At 36.2% G+C, this 27,765-nt stretch overlaps 1 protein-coding gene across 4 annotated transcripts in view; it reads right to left on the minus strand.

Annotated features, from left to right (window-relative positions):
* The window catches only part of RBM33 (RNA binding motif protein 33), a 104,849-nt gene that overhangs the window by 50,808 nt on the left and 26,276 nt on the right, over positions 1-27,765 (minus strand). For 3 of the 4 annotated variants that reach the window (XM_042802286.1, XM_042802283.1, XM_042802282.1), the window contains exons 7-10: positions 26,305-26,476; positions 20,540-20,748; positions 18,562-18,877; positions 13,429-13,487 (exon numbers count right to left, since the gene is read on the minus strand). In XM_042802286.1, coding sequence (XP_042658220.1) covers positions 13,429-13,487; positions 18,562-18,877; positions 20,540-20,748; positions 26,305-26,476 — 756 coding nt within the window. The remainder of the gene's footprint in view (positions 1-13,428; positions 13,488-18,561; positions 18,878-20,539; positions 20,749-26,304; positions 26,477-27,765) is intronic. The other variant, XM_042802284.1, reaches the window with a different exon arrangement.

Consider the following 27,765-nt stretch of genomic DNA (forward strand, 5'->3'; position numbering starts at 1 on the left):
ATCTTGGTTCAAACCACAGAAGTCTAGTAGTACTACACACACCAAGAGCGGCTTTATATTTCCCATTATAAGGAAACTTTAAACCCTTATGAAATAAGCTTTAGTTAAGTTTTAGAACCAAGGAATACAAGGTCATTTTAGATCTAAGAAAGGTCACAATTAAAAAACTGAGACTATAGTTTATTTACAAAAAAATTACAGAAAACTATAACCAGCAAGATATTTCACTGTTAAAAATATATGCAATGTAAGTTATAAATATGTTAAAAATATAAGCAATAATGAAATTCAGTACCAAAGTGTCCATCCAGCTTAATTTAAGCAGCAAATATTTACTGTCTGCCAAATATTTTCACTGATTTTAAGACAAACTAACAGTTATCGAACTGTTATCAGAAAGCTAGTATTCAAAAATCCCAACAAATGCCCACCAAGATACACTGAGAAAATATTTTTCTTGCTTTAGTTTTATTAGTGGTATATTTCATACAAGTATATCCCACAACACAAGTTTGGGTCACAATAGCTCCAAAACAGTCCAACAAAATCAGAGCAAGAGGGAAATATTTGAAGTTTGGAACTCTTCCTATTGGCCTCTCTCTTTTCCATCCCTCACAGTGAAGAATTCTGGGGGTTTTTCAACTTTTTAAGTAAGGTACCAGTTAAACTTTGAAGCTGAGAAGTTTTTAAAGATAACAAGTATTTTCCAGTCTTAAAGCCAACTCTCCTTCTCCATTTTGTGTTTAAAGTTACATGAAGATCCTTTTCTTATCCTGCAACAAACACGAGTCTGTTCAGGGTTCATTAGTGCCAAAACAATGAGCCTTCCCTGCCACAGTACTCAATCCACACACAGTGGAAGAAGGGGTTGGTTTTTTTGAAATCTAAAAGTTTCAAAAATGGCAAAACTACAGAAGTATATCTAAGTCACACCACAGTAAAGCTGCATGCTATACAGACAACTAAGTATTGCTAAGAAATACCTACTTGATCACTGAACAGATTTTAACTTTGTACATGACATTTTGAAGAACTACTAAAATATGACTGATCACAATTCTTGGTTGACAACCAAAGGCCAATCATGCAAAATTAATTGCAAAGACATCTGTTATTTGCCAACAAAAAAGATTACCAATATTTACTTAAAAAAAAAAAAAATAGTTTGATTCTTTTCCTTTTGATATCCATGAAAAGAAGACTGACTTCTACTTTTTTCCTAGACCAGATCTACTGCTACTATTCCTAAAGAGTGAAATCAAATTCTGCCCTAAATCACAGTAACATAGGTAAGGGGAGGCTTGTATTTTCAGATTTTACATTGCTGAGATTTCTCTTCTGAAAAGGATTTCAGGACAATTCCAACAGGGATTTGATTGTGTGATGGATTAATTTCACCCACTACATGTGAAACTAAAACTCTAAGTTTCAACTAGAGCTACGACTTCCAGACACAAATGAACTTTACTTTTTTTTAAGAAAATATGTAAACTAGGGTGGATATTTTTTTAAGTTATGAGGTGCTTGTCTATTATTCTGAAATACCATTACATTTTTTCCCCAATTTAATAGGAATACATTAATACTACAACTTCAGCTTTTACTTATGCCAAATTCTAACTGCCCTAAAAATAGTACGAAGTAATATAACAGTACTCAATCACTTAAAAGTTTTTCAGGGTGGGGTTGTGGTTTGTTTGTTTTTTGCCTTTTTTTTGTTGCTGTTTGTTTGGGTTTTTTTGCTGTTTTTTTTACCGTTTTTTAACAGTAGTTAAACTATAATACTATGAGTGAATTATTTTACCATTAGTGTTAAACTCTACATTCAGCAAGTATTTGCTAATAACCCCCAAGCGCCCTCTGGTATTTTGTAGAAAAGACCACGCAGAGCTATTTAATTTCAAAAATTAATGAAGAGCAGGTGCAAAAGCTAGTTTTCATAAAGGTCTATTTTTGATAAAATAAGCATACTGTAACATAGATGCATAATAAATCTTTACATGCATAGTAGTTACTCCCATTTTTCATGGTTTTGCTATCCGGACAGTTTCAAATTACAACTAGCTATTCAGTACACACATCAACTAAAACTCCTTATTAAAAAAATAATTTTAACTATTACTTCACCATTATTAAACATTTTAGGAAACTTTCCTACTTAAATCTCACAGTATTCAAAACACTCATTTTCAAGTTAAGTTTCAACCTAACAAAAGAGAGAAATGCAAATTCACTATCAGCCAACGCTGCAAGGTTCTACATTTCAGTCCAACATTGGGGCCACTCTGACACTGGAGGAAAATAAAAAATATGTGCCTTTCCAGTGAGATCCCACAAGGCTGGTTCACATTCATACAGAAATGGTTACGAAGACCGAGCTTCCAAATGTCCATGAGAAAGACCCAGCAATGCACATGCAGTAACTTTTTGGAGTCTTCTTCCCATCTCACTGGATTATAAAGTATCATTATTACTGATTTACTATCATTATCAGATTGATTGCTTAGTAAAAGTGCACCCAATTGCAAGGAAAGACACCTCAAATGAAATTTTTAGCTATATTTAAAGCTGGTTGCACAAAGAGCAAAGAATTGGGAAACAGAACGAGACCTGAAGCAGAGGTACCCGTAATGTCAGTCCAGCCTAGAAGTCCTTAACCAACCGATACATACTCCTCTTCACAAAACTGCAACTACTTCAGCTCTGTAGTTCCTTCTAAAGCACTACCTGCAGCCCTGATGTTGACAAATATTTCAAAGACCTGAGTGAGAAATTGTCATTTTGGAAATCTGGAGAGCTCTTGATCAGCCTCTTAGCAAGGATTCATGGGCTGCAGAGACACACAGCTCTGGCCAGTCTTTATTATCTTCTGTGAAAACCAAAACATGTCAATGCCTAAACACTGAAAGCAAGGTACTGAATACCAAGATTTTCCTTAAACTACTGAAGAAAGTAATTTTTGATCTGTACTTTTTCCTGTTTTTAAGGAATATGATTAACTGTAATCCTTACGCAACTTCTATTTGAAAATTCTTATGTACCATCTTTTTTTGAATATAGGAACTGATGTCTAGAAGAAAATTGCACTGTAAATAGGGTTCTGCATAGATTTCCAGAGACCAGTAACAGACATTTCAGAAATACTTCAAAGGGGAAGATAACTGCACACCAAAGTGCTATTGACAGTTATTTTATTGTCTTAAATCTTTGATTTTGCAAAATTTACTGACAAAAAAAATGTACCCACTCTTCCTCCCCTAGACACTATAATTTAGGGCACTTCAGATTGACATTTTTATACAATTCCACATGCCTGCAGGTTGTAAAATCTCCCCTTTTACTAACTTCCATTATTCAATATAGCTAAGGTATAACTTAAACCTTATCAATCATTCCTGAAAAAAAAAAAAAAAAAACTGAATGCAAACTTGCATCTACAATTCATCAGAGTTGTGAATAGCTCATTGAACATGACTTCCATACACTCAGGCAATCCCACCTTCTGAAAGAGCATGAGATAAGGTTACTTTAATCCTTTCAAAGAACTGCACTATTTTGCCTTCCTTTTATCCCTTTAAATATCCTTCCTAGTTAAGAAATTAACATTCTCTCTCATACAATTCTTACACAAATTGTACTTTTACTTTTCTGCATCTCTTGTTAATTACATGATGTTATCTCCAATAATCTATTCATGAAGCACAGATAACTTTGGTTACCAATAAAAGGGAAAACTTAGCATAAATTGCTTAGCACAAAGTTAATCTTATAAAGCAAGGAATAAAGAGGATCTAACAGCTATTATATGACTTATCAGCTTCTCTAAAGGGGTCACTATTTTTTTTTTTCATGAGACTAATTAAATACCTTAACAATGTCATTGAAACTTCATGAATCTTTCAATAAAATACACCCTGCTTCTACAACATGTTTTCGTTTATTAATCTCACTTAAAATGCAAAGAGCTAGGAGAACCCCATTGACAGTTAAGCAGGGCCACTCAGTTAATTCTTCTTATACGGTTTAAATGCAAAGAATAATGACCACTATAACCTATGACAATTAAAACTATAGCCAGCTGTCACAAGCTGTTAATCTTCTTATTTCAGCAGCTACTAGAGTTTTTGAAAAGCTTTCCTAAAATGCCTACCTTCCAGGGCAAGGAACTGACTTTTCATCCTCTTGCGTAGGAAGCCCTGCTTCATGTATCTTGGAATTGATTCAAAAATTTTCAAGTAGAAGTATGTATATCCCGCAAACCATGGCTCTTTACATTCAAGTTTCATAGTATCCTTATTTACTGTGCACAGCGTGCAGAAAGAGAATGATTCACTGAAATTTTATAATAAAACTTATTTTGCTATTTCCTTACAGTCTAAATGACTCAGTAGTTGTCCCTGTGATGTCTATGACAATCATGTAATTCTATCAAGGTGAAATAAAACCTAGCAAGCACCATGATTTTCCCAATGGATTAATAAGAAGACCTTATATAAAAATTTCATGCCTTAAATACATTTCAATCAAGGACAAAAATTAAAGTTCAGAGTGAACATAGAACTCAAGACAATGACTGTATGCTACCCATACATGAGTCTCTTCAAAGCTTCTGGAACATACTTTCTGAGAGGAAAATGCAAGGACATAGTAAATGCTGGTTCAAGTATGTGGACTGCACTACAGGCAGACTGAGTCTGAGAGAATGGGTTGATATTTTCCTCAACTGAGCTGAAAGTATTTTTTAATATTAAAATGTACCACATAACTTGTACAAGGTTCTCTTTGATACTACACAACTCCAAGAGATAAGAAAGTATGTTGGAAGGTTTGAGCTCAAGTCCAGGTCATCTGTGAGAGAAACCATCAATGCCCTATTTCACTGTTTAAGGTCCCAAAATAGAATTCAGCCACCATGAAAAACCAGTACAAGCAAGGACAGAAAGGCATGGAATCCCTTGTTATTTAAGCCAACTCATGATCAAATAGCTAAAATAAGGACACAGGCAATACAGAAGAAGGATATTCCCAGCATACTAAAACAATCACAAACAGTTCCAGAGATCAAAGCTGTAAACTAGAGTCCTTGTATTCCTTTTCAGCAAGATTCAGGGTAACTCCCCTAATACATCAAGCAGAGACATATTCATGTTGCAAAAAGAAGACAAAAATACTGCTAACTTCAGTGTGCTTCTGTAAGAGATGCAACAAAGCAGAATGGCCCATAATCCCAGTTTTAGGGATGTGTAAAAAAATGAGACACCCAAAAGTTTTGGACCCCCTCTGCTTTCAGAACTAGTGAGATAAAACATCGAACAAAATTCATACCCGATCCTTGGATTTACCAGAGACTATTCCATGGAAATATTACAGTGTTTATTGACCTAGTGTATCTTGTTGACCTCCAACTCACTGACTATTAGAAACAGCTCTGAGGTCAGAACTAAACTCGGTCATGAATATCAAAGTCAGGATTTCTACATTACACTCCAAGCCTGAAGGTACAGTTACAGTTAATTTAAAAACAATCCGAGAACCTCAAAGACATATACATGTGACTTGTGGATGATGCTTCTCCCTCCAACAAAAAAATGCTTAGATTTGTACAAAAAAAAGTCCAGAAGCGGCCAGCTTTATAGAAGACAAATATTAGAACTGCTGCTAACTTGGACTTTCACCTGTATTAGAAAATGACATTTCATACCTAATTATTTAGTAGTTAAATTACCTGACTCCTGATTTTTAATTCTGTAAGGAAATCTAATTTTTGAGATATTTTACACATCTCTGACCTTGCAAACACATTGATGCAAGAATTTTTACATACCCAGAGTTTCCAATGTGCCTGCAGGTACTACTCACATATGTATGAAGGCCTAAACATTTTTTTCCTTTTTGGGTATCCTACAATCAACCCATAACGTTCCTCTAAAGTATCTAATTTTATTGTAAACAATAGTACAATTTACTGTTTTATAATGTATAAAGCATTTTTTCCTTTCACATTGTAAAGAATTAGCAAGAACCAAAGGTGCAGAAGGTAAATACATACCAGATTATAGTTTGGGGTTTTTTTGGTATTGTGATGACACAAATATACTGAATTATCTTTTAAAAGGACATCTTCTCATCTCAGTGAGAATAGCTTAAGGGTACTATACTATCATCTAGAACTCTACAATTTTATAATAAATGTATTTTAGTTCTCCATTCAGTGTTTAAGCACTAGATTACTCTTACTGCATTGTAGAAGGAAGTCAATTGTATATTTTAATTGGATTGCTTTACAAGTCTTGACTTCTGCAAAGTAGCTCTTTAACAGTGCCTAATTAATGGCTACATAGGTATATGTGTAATACTTTTTCCTCTTTGCCTTGATTAAAATTTGTGCTTTGCTCACAAGGCCTAAAAAATTTAAAATTTCATTCATACAAGTGTATCAAAATCAATGTATACACCTATATATAAAAAATATATATCTAAATAAAAACTTTTTTACTGTGAGGGTGTCGTGTTTTGAGCTCAGAGGGCAACTGAACACTACACAGCCACTTACTCCCCCCTTCCACAAAAAACCCACCACTCACTCACACCCAGGGCAGAGGGTGACTGAGCGCTGGCACAAGTTGTCCAGGGAGGCTGGGGAGTCACCATCCTTGGAGATACCCAAAAGCCATCTGGACATGGTCCTGGGCAACCGGCTCTAGGTGGCCCTGCCTGAACTGGGGAGTGAAAAAGATGACCTCCAGAGATCCCTGCCAACCTCAGCAATTCTGTGATTCTGTATTTAGCAGGTACTAAAGCTGAGATTGAAGTAATTCTAGCATCTTTAACAATATAATTAACAATTATAATTAACAATAGTCATTAACATAATTAAAAATAATATTTAATTCTCCAACTCTAGTTTCCTTAGCAGTGCTAAATAGCAATCACTTAAAAAGGTAAATTACAATAAATGCAGAATGTAAATGCACAAGTTTTCTGTTTGATTTTAATATCTATGAAGCATGTGCACACAGGAGCTAGCATGACAAGTTAAAGGGTTACTGCATTTAGAAATCATCTATTTCTCTCATTTAATAGCTGTTACCATCATGTTTAGCTGCTGCTGCTCCTCCTGCAGATGGGAATTCATTGATATGATTAAATTTGATGGTATGATAATGTATGGTAATCGTGATTAATCAGAAGCCCACTAGCAAATGGAGAATGTTGGGTATTATGTCACCTGCATTTTAAACTGCATTCCCTCTATGCCAGCCTGACAATATTTGACAGCTGGAGGGATCTCATGCTGCATCTGCTTGCTACTACTTATAGATCTGATAAGAGAAAGTGCCCATCATTCCTTCACTACCTTAAGTGCAGTAATTATAGGGCTTTGCAGTCAAGTTGTGAAAACAGTAAGTGTTAAAAACAAAAGCCTTTTGCTAGCTGCTGAACAAGCTCTGTCTCACATCTGCAAGGGCTATAATCTGAAAGAAATGTAATTTGATGCAGCAGTCTCATTCAAACATGATTTGCATGAAATGCTGTATAAAGCAGTATCCAAGAAATGTCAATCAACACCACCTGATACCATGTATCCTGTTAAATGAAAACAAAATGCTTTCTACACTACCTGTGATCTGCCAATGCTACACAGTAATAGAGTGAAAATTTCATTTACTGTAACTCATTATAGTAAAGCCATAGCTAAAGCAGAATAATTGTGAGGAAGTAGGAGAATCATTTTCACAAGCTGCTTTTTATTTCCATTAACAGTTTGTCTCCTACATACATACTGTTGCGAATATGTACTAGTTACCAAATACCACTACTTACTGAATACCAGTTTAAAGGGATTGACTGTACTCAGATGCAGGACTGCTTAAATTGTCCTTACTGTGAGTACTGGAGAATGATCCACGACCTTAGTTACCAAAACGCTTATTCACATGTGGCAACTCACAATCAAATCTGAAGCAATGGAAAAAAAGTTTTACTCTCTATACACATTTCCCACAACAAACAGCAAACATTATCACAAGTTTTGTTTTCAAATGCACCACAACTTTCTGTTTCTACATAGTGTAAAAGGTGTTTACATAAAAGGCATACACCCGCAGACCCAAGTAGGCTGTAATATCCATTCAACTGAGCCAAGTTTGCTAAAATGGTGTCATAGGCTGATCCAAATCAGCCCAAGGAACACTTTGGGGAAAAAAGTAGTAAACTGTATTCTAATGTACCTTTTATAATTAATTTGTATAGCACTCAGATATTGCTTATCTAAAAGAAATGTTTCAAACAAGTGGCAATGAAGGACAATAACCTCTGTTCTGAGCAATGACTGGGCACCTGTTTAAAAACTCCTCACAGATTAAAGCATAAAGTGTTTAAAAACAGTGTCTGAATTACAAACAACACTTGAAAGCTCAGAATTCAAACTGGAGTTTTGAGAGATGGTGAAAAAACTGAACCAAAACTACTCAACTGCCTTTCACAGCATCCCTTTTAAGACAACACCTGATGTCCTGGAAATCAAGTGGAAGCACGTTGAATGAGAATATAAAGAAAGTTTACTAAGGTTATTTCAGTTTAAAGAAAAAACAAAAGAAAACCAACCAACCAAAAAAACAACAAAAACCCATGAAAAAAAAACACAAAAAACAAACAAAGAAAACCCACCCCAAAAATCAATCCCATCTTTGGGATAAAGATGATTTTGCAAAGAAACTGTAAGGTGAGTACCAAAACCATATCATGTAAAATCCCCCTGGGAACTGAAAATATACATGATATAGAGCCTGAGGACAAGTTGCTATTAATAAAGTCTTATTTTCAAAACTGACTAAAACATCAACTGATGTTACACAATTCAACTTTTTCAGACTCGGATTCAACAATTATCTGAAAGACACTCAGTGCACCAATTAAGGTGTCCTATCAAAAGTTAAAAGCTTTGTGCATTAAAAAATACGAGGCCTTCCTGACATAAATTAGTCAGGCAGACACACTAGTGCCTGTTCATCCTGTGCTTCGTGCCACTTCAGAGTATTCCTTACTTCAGCTCTGAAACTCAAGTTGTCCGAAGTTAATAAAACATGTCTGTGGGACAGACACCTGCCCAGCTCACACCACACCCAGCGTGTGAGACTAAGGACAGAAGCTAAACTGGAATTTATCCCAATTTCCTGAAAATTCTCCTGGTGAAAGGTTTAGAGCTGCATTAACAGGCTCTGCTCTCTCTGCAGCAGTTTCAGAGAAGGATCCAGGGCAGAGACAGAAGGGGATTGGCCTTAGATCGAAGGAATTCCTCTTTCCTGCCTTGTGCATTGAGGCAGGTTCTCCCCAATTTCCTCTTCACTCCAAATTCCCCACTCCAGCCACAAATGTGGATGCTAGGGATACCTCACAATTTCTGGCTGAAGAGTGCTGACAGTGAAAACGCCTTCCCTCTGCCATGCTCTATCCCAAAGCAGGCATGACAACACTCAATACACTTTTATATGTCTTTAAAAAACTGCACGTGCCACATGAACACTTCAGTGTTCATTAAGTTAAATAAATAATGTTTGAAACAAAAAATCTTTATAAATTTTTCTTCAGGCAAACACTGAAGTATTTCAGACACAGAATGTGCTGGTGGACTCACCTAAGGGATGAAAAGATATGGATCGTGAACTTAGATCATAATTTCATATTAAGTAATGATCTGGCCTCTATAACAGTCAGTTAGCATCAGCTTACATATAAAAGTGTTTAGAAACACCTCTTCCATTTTCTATTTGATTTCTTCTTCCTTTGTTTTATCCCATCCTTCTTCACAGAACACAGGAGTTGAATGAGAAGTTAGCCCAGATAACAAACACAGGAGGAAAGGAAACGCAGTGGTCCCTCTTGTATAACAAGAAAAACCACAAGCTCCCTACCTGCACTGGAGCATCCACAAGGATTAATAATTTGGTCAGAAAACATGTGAAAAGTTCAGAAGACCTATACAACTAGTCTATGAAAAAAGTCTTCCGTCACCTCCCTTTAAATGGATCAGTCCTCAAAACAAACTGCTATTTGCAAAATTGCAACTGTGACACTGAGACAGGAACTCAGTTAAGGGTATCTTAACCACTTTAAAGCAAAGGCAGATGATAAAGCAAGACCTTCAGGAGGACTCTGCCAAAGAGGTTAGCTTAATTTGTTCTTGAAACAGTTTTAAAAAACCATGCAGTTGGCACTTGCACAGTTCCAGGTTGGTTCAAATATCTGGAAAAATATTAGCAGACTATGCTTTAAGATTGGATTACTATCACCTACAGCCACCTGAAGATTACTGTGCAATTTAAACAAGCACGGAAGCCTTTGCAGAACTCAGGTCTTTAACTCTCAGTTACAAGTTCACCACATTTCTCAGCTGTAACATGCCTCAAATCCATTTATTCAATCCTAATCAGTTGAATCTAGCTCTCAAACATCATTCAAAGTCTCCTTGAATGCTTACAGAGTAAGAGATAGACAACTTCCTTGCTTGATTCAAAATTATTGTCAATGTTAAAATTACTTTAAGTAGAGAACATAGATTCATTCCATTATGTCCTTTCTAGTACTTCCACTCTACGTATTTCAGGAGTTAAGCTTTGATTAAGAAATAACTGAACAATGAGTTACCCTGAAATATTAAAATTTAGATTCATGGCTAAATGAATTAATCAGTCCCAACTCCAAGCAGGTTCACTCCTGATCAACATTAGCCTGATTTGGTACTACATTATTTCTTATAATTTAGAACTTGCACCAATATGCTAACATGCTCATTACAACTTTGTTGAACTCTTCAATTACATCCTGCAGAAGGCTGTAAGAATTAACCATTACATGGTTACAAGTCACTTCATTAGCCCTAAATTAATAACACCTGGTTTCCAATGGATTTATGACTTGCAATTGATTAGGTCTGATTGAAGCTCTTCCCATGTTCAGTGCACACACGGGCGCTCTGTGCTGAGGTTTCTCTCCTAGGTAACATACAAACTCAGAGGCAGTTTTTCCTTCAGTTAGGACACTAGCCACTTTTAGGTGTCTCCCTTGCAAGAACTTAATCACCTTTAATGTTTGCACTTCTGCTACATTCAATCAAAATAAACCATCCACTTCAAAGCTAAAGGGGAAAGCAGGCTACAAATATTTAATTCTAACCCCACAGTTTTTCAGAAAGAGAGCAACCAGAAAAATCAGTTGACTATCATCCTCCAATTAGGCAATCCTAAAAACAAGAGCAAATTAAAGTTATTACATATCCAGAGATTCTTTCTACAAGGAGGAAAAGAATGAACTAGTCTGAAATATTTCTTTGATCGTTTTTCAAATGGCTTGTCAAAGTCATCTAACCATTTCTTCTACACTTCTATAAGTCAGTATTTATACATAAACAAGATAATTATAATGGCACCAAGGCATCTGACATGTAACAGAGCAAAAAAAGGTAGTTCTGCAAGATAAAACGTTAGTCAGAAAGTAAATTTGTCTTTAGCTCAAGAGCTAACATACTACATTTAATAAAACAAACATGAGATATGTACACAGAGACACTTAATTCCTAATCCTAATATGACTGATAACCTATGCAAAATGTATAAAGTACTTCATAAGAGAAGTTCATATTATACCCATTTTATAACTCAGTGAGTCATGGAAAGATTAAGTAACTTTCTCAGAGTCACATAGCAGGTTACTAGCTGAAGCAGGGGAAAAAAAAACAAACCTCAGGGCAACTGAATCACAGTACTAGCTCCTCTTAGTTAAGGTAGCCCTCCTCCTCTTTATGAAGAAAGAATTACATTGACACTTTGCTAGTGCATTGCTTACATAAAAAGGCAACAAAGAATCAAGTATTTTCCTTCAGGCAAAAGAAGCAATAGTTGTACCAAAAATATTCAATCTATTCTGTTTCCTTTTAGGAACTGTTGCATACAAGATTAGCTAGGTTTGCAGTACTTCTCAACTTGCAAAACCAAAAGTGTATAAAATTAAAATCTAATTTCATGGTCAATTTAAAAAAAAATAATTTCCAATTTTTCTACACTGATGTAAACATACTTCAAAGTTTTCAATTACAATGCCTTTAGATATTCCTTGTCCTCCAATTTCTTTTCCATCTCAAATTGTGTTTACTGGAAAAGCAACTTTGTGTCAAAGGAAAACAAATGGAAGATAGTTGTTTTCATAAAAAAAAAAACAATTAGAATTACTTTTTAAATTATAAGGTCTCCACATAATACTAAAGGCTGCTGCAGAAAACTATTTCCTCTGAAAACCACAATTTTTTAAATGAAAAAAAAAAAATCTCTGGTTCAAGTGTTGATAAAATTACATAACATGAATTTATTTAATTAAACTGCGGCTTTAATGCTTAACCCTTTCATACTTCACAGAATAAACATGGCAGTTTCAAAACTTTGTTACAGTACAAAATACAGACATCACAATTCCTCATCTTAATGTCCAGTATGAAAAATAATCTGCATCAAAAACAAGCAGGTATGCACATGGCAAAAGTCATAGGAGGCTTCTGTAATCTGCTTCTTTCAAATACATCTGATCTCTATGCAAGAGATTTACTGTGTGATACCACACAATGTTCATAAACATCTACTTTCCTCCTTCAACACTGAACACATTAACAGAGGATAATTATTGTGTGTTTATATATTTGGGAAAAATAATATATGGACCTTTATTTGAAAATATTTAAGGTAATATTGCATGAACTATTTTTATTTTTGCTTTTTTTTTTTATACTCTTCAAACCACTTAAACTATAAATTTAGGACAAGACTGTGAAATGATGAGGAAAGGCATTAGAAGCATGTGTGCTCTCCTTTCACAGAATTAAAAAAAAATTACCAAGTGAGATTAGCCTAGTGAAGCAGCTAAATGCCTTGTTTGTTTCAGAAGTTAGAAACATAAAAGAAAGCAAGGTCATGCAATGCCATTCCAATATTTTATATAAAAAACATGAGGGCATTTAAATGCCTGAAGTAATGATAAAAATGATTGCTGATTTTTACAATAAATATATATTACCGCTTTTTAAGCTTAGGGATTATTTCAAATAGTCTTTTATTATACCAAATAAAACAAGGATTTTATTTATACAGCAAGAGTCAAGTAATAAAATGAAGCCCATATTCGTTAAGACAAGATGCATTCATGCCTCTCCCACTGGAGAGGCTGGTTCAACAATTTTACAGTTAAACAGAATTAATTCTACTCTCAAAAATCCATTGACCTTAAGCTTTTAACAAACATTTTCAGCTGCAGAGTATATTGTCAATATTTACAAATCCTTAAAATTATATTTCACTAGAACAGCTTTTATTTGCTATATTAATATTTCCTTGCAAATGTATGCTTATCCATATCAGAGAAGAAGAAACAGCTGCTACTCACAGGAAATCTCTGGGGTCCTACAGCAGGTCTTGGCTGGGCTGGAACTGGCAGCAAGGGCACTGAAACAAGAAGCACCTTTTAACACCATTTGTTTTACCTAACAGTTGTTGCTGTTATTTCCAAAAGCAGTTACAATAAGAAGCCACGATTAAAATCTGCTACGTTTACCCTCACATGTCACAGTTCTTACAATTAACTTTAAGCAACCATTCCCTCCCCTGCAACATGCAACAGGGCAATTAGGATTCTCCTACTTAATTTACATAATTTAATTCTGCATTTTCCAGAATGAAATTGCTCCTTGTTGCACGAAGGAAAACTAGAATACTTATTCAGCCAAAGACATCTCAGACAAAGTTGACAGTGACTGTAACAATAATTTCGTGCTTCAAATAGAGGATACATGACTAACTTGCCTTAACTTCACACCCCTCAAGCTTTCCTAGGTATCTCCCAGTCTCACCACCAACCTCCTGCAATAAGGATGGGCATGGGAGACTCCAGCAAGCAAAAACTACTTAATCTGGCCTTGCCACCATAATGCTATATGCAACTGTGATCACAGAACTGTTGATCTCAGATGAAAAACTGCTATCTCTAAAGAGACACCAAGAACCAGGAGACCCTCTTCCTGAAAAGTAACCTCCAGAATAGGTATTTCAGGGGGATTAACACAGATGACTTGTCCATACGACTGCATTTCAAAAGACTAGTCACAAAAAAATATTTCCCAAAACATTCACTTATTATGGCATAATGCACAAAGCTGTATCACCTTGGGGACGGAATCTATATTTGAATCCCCAGTACAACATATAATGACAAATTTCCTATTTTTCAGTGCACTTTTTATTTTAAAGTTAAAAGTACAAATGTTTCAATGTTAAACAAGAGGCCTAGAGAAGTTAAATAAACAGCACTGACTGTGTGTTTGCTCATTTACCAAAAGCTTTGGGTAAGGTTATTTTTCTTCAGTTTGCAGTACTTCTGAAAGTGACAAGAAAACATTTCCCACACCCGTATTACACTTCAGAGCAGGAAAGATGGTAAGAAATCCAGACAGTTTAAGGGAGAGGTTGTGTGCATTTCCCAATGCAGGAGTTTGCTAATGCCTCAAAAATCTCTTTTGTCTTGGTAAGGGAGGCACAAGTACTAATGCATTAGTGGTTATTTTTAGTTCATGTCCATGTCTGGCTTCTACCCACTTTTGTTAAGTACATGTGGTTTACCAGTTCAGGGACTGAGGTAGTAAACAAATTGCGCCAGTCTTTCAGCACAAAAGGACTGCGTGCAAACTTTGTATCAGGTTACAGGAGAAAATTAGTTGAATACTCTCATCTCGGCTTCTAATGAACATCTGTCGATATCAAACAGCCATAGCCACCTGGAAAAAATTGACAGGGTGCTCTTGACAGACCTAGGACTAAAATAGCTCAAATATTACAGGTCAGAGAGGCACTAAGAAAAAAATCACATAAGGTGGGAAATGTTGAGGAATGTCAACTGAACAGGGCACTCGTGTCTATTTCTGTATCCTGCCTCTGGCAGTAGCATATAGAGATACATATTTATCTATTTTAAGTAAATGAATTTAATAGCCATGAAAGATAGTAGTTCAAACTGTGCCCTTTCAATCCTTGGACACTTGCTGAAGCAGCAAATAAGTCTCAAACAAACATTCATTTTCCTGATGTCAAATCTTCTGTATGTTTGAAAAGCATGCTTCAAAAATAATAAACAACATATTGTTAGACACTATTTTAAGAGTAAATTACTTTCGGTTGTAAATTCCAATGCTATAACTGAAAAGATGAAGAAGCAATTCCCATATTGATTACTTAGAAGAATTATAATGTAATTTTTCCCAAGACACCAAACAGTTTTTAGAAGTAAAGGGCGTACTAACATACCAAGCTGCCATAAACTGCTTATTAGTTCACATCGGTTTTGGCAGCACAGTAGTATCCTTGAAATAGTTATTTGTGGTAATACATTAAGGGGAAAAAACTCAATATCTATTACCGCAAGCTGAATTAGTACTTCATAGTACATCTATGTGCAGTCTTCCAGTATTTGTAAATTAATCATACTCAAATTTGGGCATGCATTCAGCCAAAAATTGCTGCTTACAACTCAAAAGTGATTTACAGAATAGGCCATAAAGAGAAAACTGTTTGACAAGCAAGAACTAAAAGACATGGGATTCAAATGCCACAAAAGGCACAACTGAACACCAACTGAACAGTACCTGCAGCAGCTCACATAACCGTTTTAGGGGTTTTGATAGACTTAAGTCCTTCTTAATCATTTGTCAAGCTTCAAAGACTAAAAATAGTAGAAATGTGTTTGAAACAAAACTGACTTGAAAGTAACTATTTTTTTGAACCAAGATTCGAGGCTGGGCAGGGAGATGGTGGCCACTGTAAGAGATCTACCTCTGAGACATCAAAGGAATAAGCCAATGATAGGGTTCTTCCAAGAGTGCTTCAACTCACTTCCAAGCTGAAGTAGCTGGCTACTAGAGCTCTTATACATCCAATCTTATTCACAGGAAAATTTCGTAACAATTTACAGGAGGTTCGAGTCTATTTTAGAAAACACTGATATACCCGACACATTTCAAGACTAACTCAAACCAAAAAGATGTTGAGAAATTATATTTCTGATTTGCAGTTAGAAAAACTGTCCCTGATGCTGACAATTAGAACTACGCGAGCTTAATCCTGCCATAAAATTAGAGAGGAAAAAATGCCAGTCTACACTAAAACATGACAGCACACTATTAAAATTACCAGAATCTAAGTGTGCATATCATGCACTTCCAGACATGGCATTTTTAGCTTCCAGGCATCACATTTTCAACAACAAAATCCCAATAAACTTTGCACCCATTTGACTGCACCCTATAATGTGTAAAAACCCTTATGTATCTGGAAATATATTCAGCCAAGAAGGGGCAGGACCTCATCACAAACATGAAGTCAGTCTGATCTTTCATACTTCCTGTTACCCTGAAATAAATCCTAATGTTGTCGACTACCAGACTCTGCCTACTGAGGCCTCAAGCAGATGGATTAAAGTGAGGAGGCCTTCTTATGAGGAAGTTTAGAACAGCTCTCCCTACACTAGAATTTCTGTCTACAATTTGCCTGCAGTGACTGCTTAAAAATTCATCTTAATATGCAAATGCCATTGCAGGTTTTAGAATTATTCTCATCTTCCCCAAAGACTACTGACTTCCTACACATTTTCCTTAGGTGAGCAAATGTATACTTTCATGTACTGTAATTGTACTGCTGCAGACTAAAAGACTGAGATGGCCACTACACTCAGCCACTGCAGCAGACAGCTTCCCGTAAATTCTCTCTAATCAAGAAAGTTAAAGTTCTACAGTGATTTAAAAGATTGCATTTAATAGTATGCTGCACACCTATTAGCAGAAATATTCAAAAGTCTTGCCAAGGATTCCTTCAGTAAAATAGACAGCGCAGAGGTATTTCATGCAAACCAGCTGCCATCAATCCACAAAGCAAAGATTTTCCTCACTGAAATACAGGTCTTGCACCATTCAAAAATGGATCACTCATTCTCCAAGGCTGCTCATTCTGAGAGGACGACTAGACTTTTACCAGTTAAGAAATCAATGTGTACACAAAGTCAACAGATATAAGATCTAAAAGTAAAAAGACTATAAATCCAGTATTTAAGATGTCCTAACATGCAGGAGGTACACAGCTTTGTTAAAATGAGGATCTGCACGTAGACTGAAAAAAAGACTATGCTCAAGATACAGCAAGGCCCCTGGAATACCCACAGTGCCACAAATGTAGCGCATAAGGCTGAGACAAGACTGAAACCACCTGATAATGTGAAAAAAGAAGCAACTCAGAAGAAAGAACATGAGAATATGCATTGGTATACTTTTAATGTTATGCAAAAGCAAAAATCCTCAGTAGCCACTGCTGGCATTAGGAGGACACTTGTCCACCAAGATACAGAAGACCTGATGACTGTTTCACAAGGAGAGAAGAGAGGCATCTAGAATAGTCTAAAAACAATTTATGCTTTTCACAGAACAGTAACTGTTGCTTTGGAATTGTTAGGAAAATGCACAGAAGGCATAAATCCAAGACTAAAGGACCTTTTGGACTAGTTCCAGATAATCTGTCTCAGTGCATAATTTGGTGGGTAGCACTGATTTTATTAGACAGGAAAAAGCAAAATAATCTCTACAACACTGCTACTACGAAGCCATCTGTGAGAAGCCTATTAGACCTCTATCCATTGGCAATATCCTACCCTGCCAAATTCCTGCTTTTCATTGGTCAAATAAATGAAGCAAAGATAGCACTGGCTTGGAGTTCTGCTGATTTGAAGGGGGAAAAATACAGAAAACCTAATGGTAGATATGTATAAATATATATGTATTTCTTTACTTGGTCTAGTCTCAACAGAATCACAAGTCAGAGTTATGTAGGTATCTTTCTTTTTTATCCTTTTAGGGATTAAATACTTCCTAAATAAGTAGTAATGTTAACAGCTCTGCTGAGAACTGCCCTAAAAAGCGTAGCCCAAAGAGTGCTTGTGTTACATTACGGAAAAAATGTGCCTGCAGGCTGCAAATCAAACAATCACAAATGTGGCACTGAAATGAGAACTGAGGGCATGTATCTTGTCAAGTAAGGACAGCAGCTAGTACCTTTCACAGAGCAATTACAGTACAATGAGTGTCTCTGTGTACTTTCCCTGAAATAGGTGGGTGGTCATTCTGCAAATGCTTGGCTGAAACTGGAATGATGTGGAAAATTATGAACTGCAATACTTACCTAGTTCTGAAAATTGACATTTGCTACTTCTTAAAAGCACATTCTCTTTTCAGTTTCCATTTTTACTGTTCTTTTCAGGATTTACAGTAGAGTAACAAAGATAATAAAGAAGTTGAAAAGGCTTTATTATTTCAGCTAGCCAAAGTCCAACAACACTGTATGTTACTTCAGGCAAAACATTTGTTTCAAGCTTAAGATAAAAAATATCATGCTGAAGCACATTTCCATGAAGTGATATAGAAATTGTTGCATCTCTGGCAAAAGATGAGTCAACTCGCATGACTGGGAAGATGTTCAGAAAGCTCACCTTGTACAGGTGTCACTACTGTCCCCTTGAAATGTGGATTTATGTGTATGTTCTTCGGTTGCTGAGGTGTCACTGGAGGTGGAGTCATCATTATTCTAGGGGTTTCTATCTGAGGGGGCATATGTAGCCCTGGAGGAGGAGAAGAATGATGCTGATGCTGTAAAGGAAGCAGAGATTGTAACTGTTGCTGCTGCTGCTGCTGTTGCTGCTGCTGTTGCTGCTGTTGCTGTTGTTGGTGCTGCTGCTGCTGTTGTTGGTGCTGGAACAGACTCCTAACAGGTTGCTGGTGTGTTGGAATTAACCTCTGTGAATGAGTCTAAAGTCAGACAAAAGAATAAAGTCAATAGGCTTTAAAGTTAAAATATCCTGACATAAACCAGCACAAAACCAAGACACTTTTGGAGAACTATTAAGGCCAAATATGAACAGAAAAAACTTCCTTTCATCAGCTCTGGAACTGTTAAGAACCATCAGCAAAGGAAAGCAAAGGAACATTGAAGACATTCACGCCAAGGAGAGGACAGCAACGAGCAAGGAAGCACACAAGGAATGCAGACATCCATTCACTTATTTTTAACAGTGAAACTGTCTGATTTCATAAGTTAGGGTTCTGCATATGCCACTGGAAACTGTCATCGCCTGCAATAAGGTATATATGATGATCACTAGAAATCTGAGTCCTAGTATCAAAACAAATCCACTAACTTTTGTCTCATGTATAGGAGAGCCTCCCTAAGAAAACAGACCTAGTAGTAGCACCAAGTCAAAATACAAATTAAGCTAGATTCTTAACGTATCAGTGCAGTCCACCTATCCATACTGCTTGAAGAACAAACTACTTTAAAGATAACTTTCAAAAGGTATGCTTCGTAACAGAGAAGAAAGTCTCTTGCTGCTCACACTCTTAGAGTCCCAAACAGGCAACCTTTTAGTAACAACGATGTGACACATCATTATTTTCAGCAGCCATATACATAAAGCAAAGCAGCTACAAAGTATGCACAAGAAGAAGATATTGTGATGAACACAAAAATGTTTACAACATTTAAGATCAAAATAAGTAGCAAAGACTGCATCAATACAGGAAAAAAAATTATTCCACCTTCACTGTTTTAAAAGCACGAAATACTCTACTGCAGGGCTCTCAGCTGCTGAGATATCCACCGACTCCTGCTAGTGATGAGCACCTAGAGTTACTGCTGTTGGAAAAAATCTCCTTTGTTTAATACAGATGACCTTGTCCTGCAAAGACATACACAGGCTTTGTTCGACAATCTCAGCTTCCAGTACATTTTATGACAGTTAAAAATAACTGTGGGCTACCTTTTGATCACACACTTGCTGGGTCTTTTTTTTTGGGGGGGGGGGGTGGGGGATGGAAAAAATACCATCTTTTAGTTTGTGATCCAAAGCAGGGCAGGAAGAGTAAGAAAGCTAAATTTCATCTGAAAACCTAAGACAGTAATTTATCTAGTGGCGATTATCTTACTAGGATTTTATTTGTGTTCATAGCAGCATGGCAGGTATAAAAATAGATTTTTTTAGAACTACAAGCAAAAATATTAATTTGACAAAAAACAGTAATTATTTTACAGAATCAAAAATTTTAAACTAAATTACTATCAATAATGTGAGACTGAACACGTTTCCATGTTACTTGTAGAGGACTTCTTAGAGGAATTAACTTTTTTTCCTCTACCTTTATGCAAACCAGTAGGTAAGCCTGACTGCACTGTATGACTCAAAATCCACTTTTCACTTGAAGGCCTTGAGACTCCTCAAGTGGAGGGCGGTAACAGGACTAAGAACATACTTTCACATTCACCATGTTATGCAAAGTCCATCTTGCCTAACAGTGTCCTGAAAGAGCAGAAAGTGTACGTTGGAAAATTCCATCTTTGTAAAGATTCAGTTTAGAATGCATTTCTCCATAATTTCCTGAACGTATGTTCAAAGAATACTAAGTAGTAAAAGGTACCATTGTTGATGGCTGGTTTGGCAGCAGTGCAGGCCTGTGATCCTTCATTCTTCCCCTATCAGTATTGTCTCTCCTTTGTTCTCCCATTCCATGACACATAACCGAGCCTCCTCTTCGCCCTCCTCTCCTTGAGCCATACCGTCCCTGTTTAAGCTGCCTTTCCCTCTCTTCAAATTCAAGTAATGCTGCTTTGGCTTCTGCAGAAAGTTCTGTTAAAAGAGAGACAGGAAAAAAATATTTTAGCTTTGTGCTGAAAAGATGGAAAATATAATGCAAAAACATTGCTAGAACTATAGAAACACCCCTGCAACTAATAAAATTTGCAGGCACTTTGATCTCCTTTAGGTGGCATGTTAACATTTCATTAAAGACATCTTTGAAAGGAAAATGGACACAGATACTTGTGTCTGTTGCACAAGCAAAAAGCAACAGATAAAGGAAACAAACATGAACAAAAGCTTTGGTCAGGGTTTTTTTAAAATGCTATTAAAGTTTGCTTTATGCTGTAAGAGGCAGCTGTGGCTCTTCTTACATCTGTGTTATCTTAAACACTGTCTCACTTATCTGAAGAGATGACAGGCAGTACAGTGAAACCCTCAGTAAACTAGACTTTACTGTAAAGGTTGAGTCTTCCATATAAACAGATCTTATGTGACACACTCTTCTGCACGTTGGGCTGTTCCAAAGGATGACTTTCTGGTCACTGAAGTATTTTTTCAGTATGTAACTACTTAATATTTTTCAATTGCATGTTGTTTAAGAACCAGCTGTACTTTACAAATTATAATTCCACTTAAGAGAGAGCACATTTCAAAATCTGTGCTCAGCTCAAGTCAAATACATAGACACTGATAACATGCACCCTACTCACATCGCAGGTAAACACCAGAGAACAGATGGTACTCAATGAAGACTGCCAAATTTGCTTGAAACCTGGGACAACGTTGATAACATTAAGAGAAAACCATGCAGTTACAGGCCCAGGTAATCAAATTACTTGGAAATACAGAGAAAGTCTAAAACAAACTTCAGGAAATGCACTGTGACAGTATGAGCAGTGCCACTCACCAGGCTTCAGTTACTTAAAGGGGATAAACTTTAACACAAACATGCAGCTGAGGATTTTGACATGTGCCAGGCAGATCCCTTATTACATCTAAAATTGCCTTCCTCCTCTAACAGGGTAAAATTAAAGCACTCTACAAGAAACATACTCCTGAAGTAAAAAGATTTTTTGAATTCATATAAATGGTAATTAGTGCAAAAATTGCAGTTTTCAATTTTAAAAGTCTGCTCTTAATGTTAAAGGAGATTGGGTACAGGGACCACTCTTCAGGACAAAGTGTTTTTACTTGGTAATACTACACATAGTGGCTATATCTGAAGATCAGAATAAAAATAGCTTGTATCCAGCAGCTGAGACACTACATCTCCACATCACGACATATCCTCCATCAAGAATACATAACTAAAGCAATTAAAAAACTATTAAAATTTCTTGTAAGTCTAACAGCCAAAGCTACTTAAGCCATCATCTTTGAAAGAATATCCCAACCAAAACAAAATCTCCCATGAATGCACTGCAGTAAGTATCATTACATTCATAGCACATCTATGACCACAGAAGTACAATATAACCTTTTGATTTTAAAAAAAGTAAGATTACATTAACATCAAGCATACTTCCCCTACAACATAGCACCAAAGGCAACTTCTACCTGTGAAGAATTCTGCTTACACAAAACTGCAGGGTCAGAGCTTCAGAGACAGACTGCAAAATGAAGACTCATGCACTGAACTAAATTCAGGAATACCTCAAGTGCTTTCTATTGCTATTAGTCACCACGCAGCAAAATATACTGTCAGCTCAATTATTAGGTGGGCTGTTTACTGAATTTGAGAGCATTGTGCCAGATAGAGATCAAGAGAGGAGATCATGTGGAAGATGGTTTTGCAGGGAGTAGAGCAAGGAAGTCCCTGTCTTCCCTGAAAGCAAGATCAGACTGCTAACTAGGAAAGAGGTGACAAGCAGCGGAAGAAGAGATCCTCTTTCGCCCTCTAGACTCCTACAAAACCCAGCCAAGTATTCGCCTGAAAAGGCCCACTGCTGGCTAAGAGCTTGTGTGTGTTGTGACCAGAACACACTTAGCCAGGCTTGGTGTCACCGTGAGCCCTGGACAGGGTGGGCAGGGTGATGCCTACATCAACACTGAGCACAGGGCCCTGTGGCTGCACCTACTGTGGGTTGTTTTCCGTGAGCAACAGCATTTCAAATCCCCAGGTTTGAGAATCCCAAAATCCCTACTATCTTGAATAATGCAGAGATTTGCAACATAAGATCACATGCCAGAACAGCTATAAAAAAAAAAAATACACATATGCATTTACAGATATATGCAATTTAAATTGAGATAGCAAGCAAATGTTCTCCTTTTTCTCCGCATCATCCAGACTTGCAACCTGATTACACTATGTGCTTCTGCACACAGTGCAACAGGACAACAGCAAAACCATACATTTTCATTTCCTAGTCTTGCCCAAAGTCTCAGCCACTAGCTACGAGAGCAAACAGGACATAACAAAAAGTACTACTACATCGAACAACCTTTGTCACTGCTTTGCCAATGGTTCTACACAAGTGTAGGGTTTTGTTTTGGTTTTTACATGAGGTACACAGGGAATACTTTACTCTGGTGATGTCAAACAAAGCAATTCTTCACATTCCTTAATGGGTAACAAAATCCAGAGCACAATGACAATTCCAACTCTGGGAAGACTTTAACTACACACACTGAAATAAATGATACATTTCTCACCAAAGATGACAAATTCAGTATCTCTAGGAATCAGTTGCATAGTTGTCCTACAATACCTCTCCTTTAACCTTTTCAGAACCACTATTTACATTATTTCAGATGAATAAATGTTTAGAAAAGTCTCAGCTACGTTCATAAGAATACTCTATATTTTTACGTATTTTCTACCAGCACACGCTTGTTCTCATCTTGACTGTACAGTTCTCGCACACACAGTTAATGCAGTGAATCAGCAATTATTTTTCTAGTGTCTCTAAGTGTCAAGATTAATTTCACTATCACTGGTAATAAAATGGTTTCAAATGACATCTTTAATCAGCAAGTAAGAATGCACTCCTTCCAATAGAGACAAGCTGTCACAAAAGGTCACCAAAATGTGACAGGATGGAAATTACGTTTGTAACTTCAACTGAAATGTTAATTCTTCTTTAAGGGTTTTTCTCAACTATATTCAGATTTTTAAGTAAGGAGATGTAGCTCTGCAATGAAGTTTCATTTTTAAACCAGTAGCATCTGTAAAAATTTGCCCTATTATCTCAAAAGCAAGCAGACATTTATATGCAAACAATTATTTTTTGCTGTTTAACTTTCCACCACATGGTCAATCATTTGGCCTCTTTAGCAACAAATTAACATGAAAAACTAGCATTAATAGAAACCATTTCACAAGAGCAAGATTGTATTTTTGTCAAAGGCTATTTTCAAGAAAAAAGCTCTTTATTTTAAAGATTTATCCACATTTGCATTGTCTTTTCCTTATATTTGAGCTACATCTCAAATCACTTAAAATTACACTTAAAAATAAGTCTAATTCAAATCACTGTTCCTTCAACAGTCAAGCCCCACTACAGGTTCTCTCTTCATTGGCTGGTCTTATCTTTACGTTAAACTATAGAGTAAATCCACAGATATATGAAAATGCATGCAATTGTTATTTACCTTGAAATTATGTGCAGAAATTTTCCTATTCCACTGCACTCTTGATTTTAAAATATTCTGTTCTGTAAAGCCACCAGCACCTTTTGTATAAATAAGATATGGTCTGTATGTGGTATGTAGAATTAGGGTCTTATGGCTGAAAACACATTTATAATGCAACTCAGCTGAAATATCCCTTGCTTATAGACAACTCTGTGCTTCTACAGGGTTCCCTTCAGTCTTATCCTAATCAGAATCAATTCCTGATTATTGAAACAATGCTGAATAATGGCCCTTAATACACACCTTGCCTGAAATTGCAATTAAGAAGAGTTATTTACTAAATACAACATCAGAAGAGAAAGATCTTGATTCAAAATCATGCATTGATGTTTCTTTCACAGCATGACATGGCCTACATGAATACTGCTGTGAAAGTCTGGTTCAGCCTCTGCAGCGGACTCCTTGCTGCCCATGAACAAGACCTCTTAGCCACAACACCTCTGTGACAGAATTAAGCCTTCCCAATTTTTGCAGGCATAGTAAAAATCACAATTCCTTGCAACTAAATTAAAGAATTAGTAAGCTATGCAACTCAAGAGAAAAATCCTTAGAACTAACATCCTTTGCAAAGCAAGGCCTTTAAGGTAAGAGGAAATCTTCATCAGGACAAGTTCCAGCAATCTAGGTATGTGCTCAGGGAGCATAATTCCAAAATGTCCTGTTGTTCCAAAGACACTGACTCATCTGGGAAGAAAGCAGAAGTACCCAGCTTCCAAGCTCACACTGCATGGCATGCATCTTAAAGCAATCCTGTGTGAAGAATCCATCCCTACAGTCTGGCAAAACTTAGAAGTATCATCAAAACATACATCTTCTCCCAGTGGTATCTGACAATTAGCCAACAGTACCTGACAATTTGCCTTAATTACCAGTTCACCTCTCTTGCATATCTTGATTCTCTTCAAAGGATCAGAGCTTTTTCTCCATAGTTTGAATTAATTTTGGTTCAGTAGCAAAACTATGAAAATGGAACACCTTTCCGAAAGCAAAATTTCATTTCTGCCCATCTCCCTAATATCACCTTTTTCATTTGACTTATTATTAATTTTACCACCACTGTAAGGCCAACATGAAGAGGCAATATAGTTATCCCCAGTGGGCTGGGCACAACACCAGTATCAGATACTCAAGTACCAGGGCACATGAAGGGTCTTTAAGTTAACTCTCAAAAACATAAAACAACGATTTTATTTATAGACTAAAACAGAACAGCTGCAAGAAAGTTGCAAATCTACTGCTTCTTCTGAAATAACAGTGTCAAATTCATTAGCTACATGGAGCAGTGTTCTAGAAACAAATACACTCATGCTATGCTACTCAAATACAAAGAAAATATACCCTTTTAGACAATGTCTAAAGAATCAAAGTGGTATAAAAGATCCAGACTGTTCCATGTTAGAAAAGCTGAACCCAGAAAACAGGGTTTCCATATTTTTCTAACACACTCCCCAGAAAGTTACAATTTCTCTAGGCCAATCCAACAGCAGGAACACAACAGGTTCACAGCACACTCATGCTCCTGGGGGAAAACAGCGAGCATGTAGGCATTTCACAGCAGAACACAAGTAACAAGATTTGTGTTAACAACTGAAAATCTTCCAAGGATGGAAGTCCAAAAGAATTCCTTAAAATGTATTCCACCACAGTATGTAGTGAAGCACAGATCAGATAGCTGCTGCTTGAAAACAGGAAAGAGTTTAAGGACACCACAAAAGTCTCAATGAACAAATGTTGCACTGATTTTCAAAACATAATAAGCTTAAACATTATTTCCAAGGAGACAGACAGGACACACAGTACAACAAACTACACATGACTTTGGACAACTTGAATACAGACCAGTCTTGAGTTAGAAAGCGACTGTTTTATCTTTTGCCATGAAACTCTTTTCCAGAAGTTTTGGCAAGCCTGTCTTTTACTTTCTTTTATGATAACTCTTCAAAATAGTCCATTGCCACAAAACCTCACCCAAAGTTTCTGGAATGTTTCTCCTTTCTCTTGTCACATCTGAGAGCCTAATTATTGTTCCTTCTTTTCGTTCAGTTTTGAAACGTAGTCGTCCAGACTCTTCGTCATCATCCTCCTCTTCATCAGACTCTTCTTTTGTCTCTTCGTGAAGTTCCAGAGATTCAATAGCTGCCTGAATCACAAAATACAGAGGACATGCAAACTGAAAAAATCTACTTTCTCATGATCAGTGAGTGTCAAAAGACAAAGTTTTCTTTAAAGGTCCCTTTGCACAATTTTTTCTGGCATTATACATTATTCTCATATAAAACTCAGTGAACATTTGAGAGCTCAGTGATTTTTTTGAATATATAACGGTATGAATTATATAATAAATTCTATAGTAAAATCTATCAAGAAAACCCATTTTGCTGCAATATTTAAGGGAATATAGAAACTCCAGTTAGAACCACCATCTGATCATTCTATCACTGAATTGACTAAGACACAAACCTGGGATACTACCAGATTCAAGTAATACAAATGTCATCATTTTTTTTTTTTCATTTGTTAACAACTGTCAGTAGCATGTTGTTAAAAGAAACCAAACCAAAACAAAAAAAACAGATAACTTTACATCTCAATTTTATTCCTCTAGGTATGTATAACTGTACTTGTCTCCACTTTTTTCCTACTCCTTGAATACTTCCCAGTTTTAATTCAGCAACTGATAAAGAGAATAGAGAACAGTATTGGATAAAATTTGAATATAATAAATTTGTATATTGGAATGCAACTCCCTTGTCCTCATGTACTTTTCAGGTCTCTCTACAACAGAGAACATTTATTTAGATGAAACAATGTCCCAGAAGAAAATGGATCCCTTTCTCCTTCAAATTAAAAAAAGAAAAAAAAAAATCAATTTCATTTTCCTGTGCTGGCATGATAAAATTAATGTTCAGAATATTATACAAGTTATATTTGATTTCTAGAGTTGAAAATTAGAAGTGTTCTAATATAGTATGCTTTTCCATAAAATATTTGGTTACCATGTATTTGGTTATTTCTTGTACAAGCCTACTTGTTAATTTCTTAGAGCCTGCACATGCATTTTAATTCTTTGCAAAGCCACTGAATACATCATAACTTTTATGTTGCTTGAGGACAGATTAAAAAAAAAAAGTGAAATGTAACATGCAAAAAATGGTTTAATCTCCTAATTAACCATATTGGTGCAGTAACTTAGATTAAGAAGGCACAGCAAGTGTTGCAGTCAGATGGACAGACACTAAATCACAAATCAAGAAAAAGAATTAATGGCAAAATGTTGCAAGGGATTGCAAATTGCCTTATCCAGGAGCCCAGCTTCATCCAAAACCAAAAAGAAACACCGGAAGCAATATCGGAGACAGGATCTGGCAAGACAGTTTCTACTTTGAAAGCCAGCACACAATATGAACTCAGGCTCAAAGATACTACAAT

This window comes from Tyto alba, unplaced genomic scaffold, assembly GCF_018691265.1.
Source record: "Tyto alba isolate M040663 unplaced genomic scaffold, T.alba_DEE_v4.0 Super-Scaffold_38, whole genome shotgun sequence".
In the NCBI taxonomy this organism is placed as follows: Eukaryota; Metazoa; Chordata; class Aves; order Strigiformes; family Tytonidae; genus Tyto; species Tyto alba.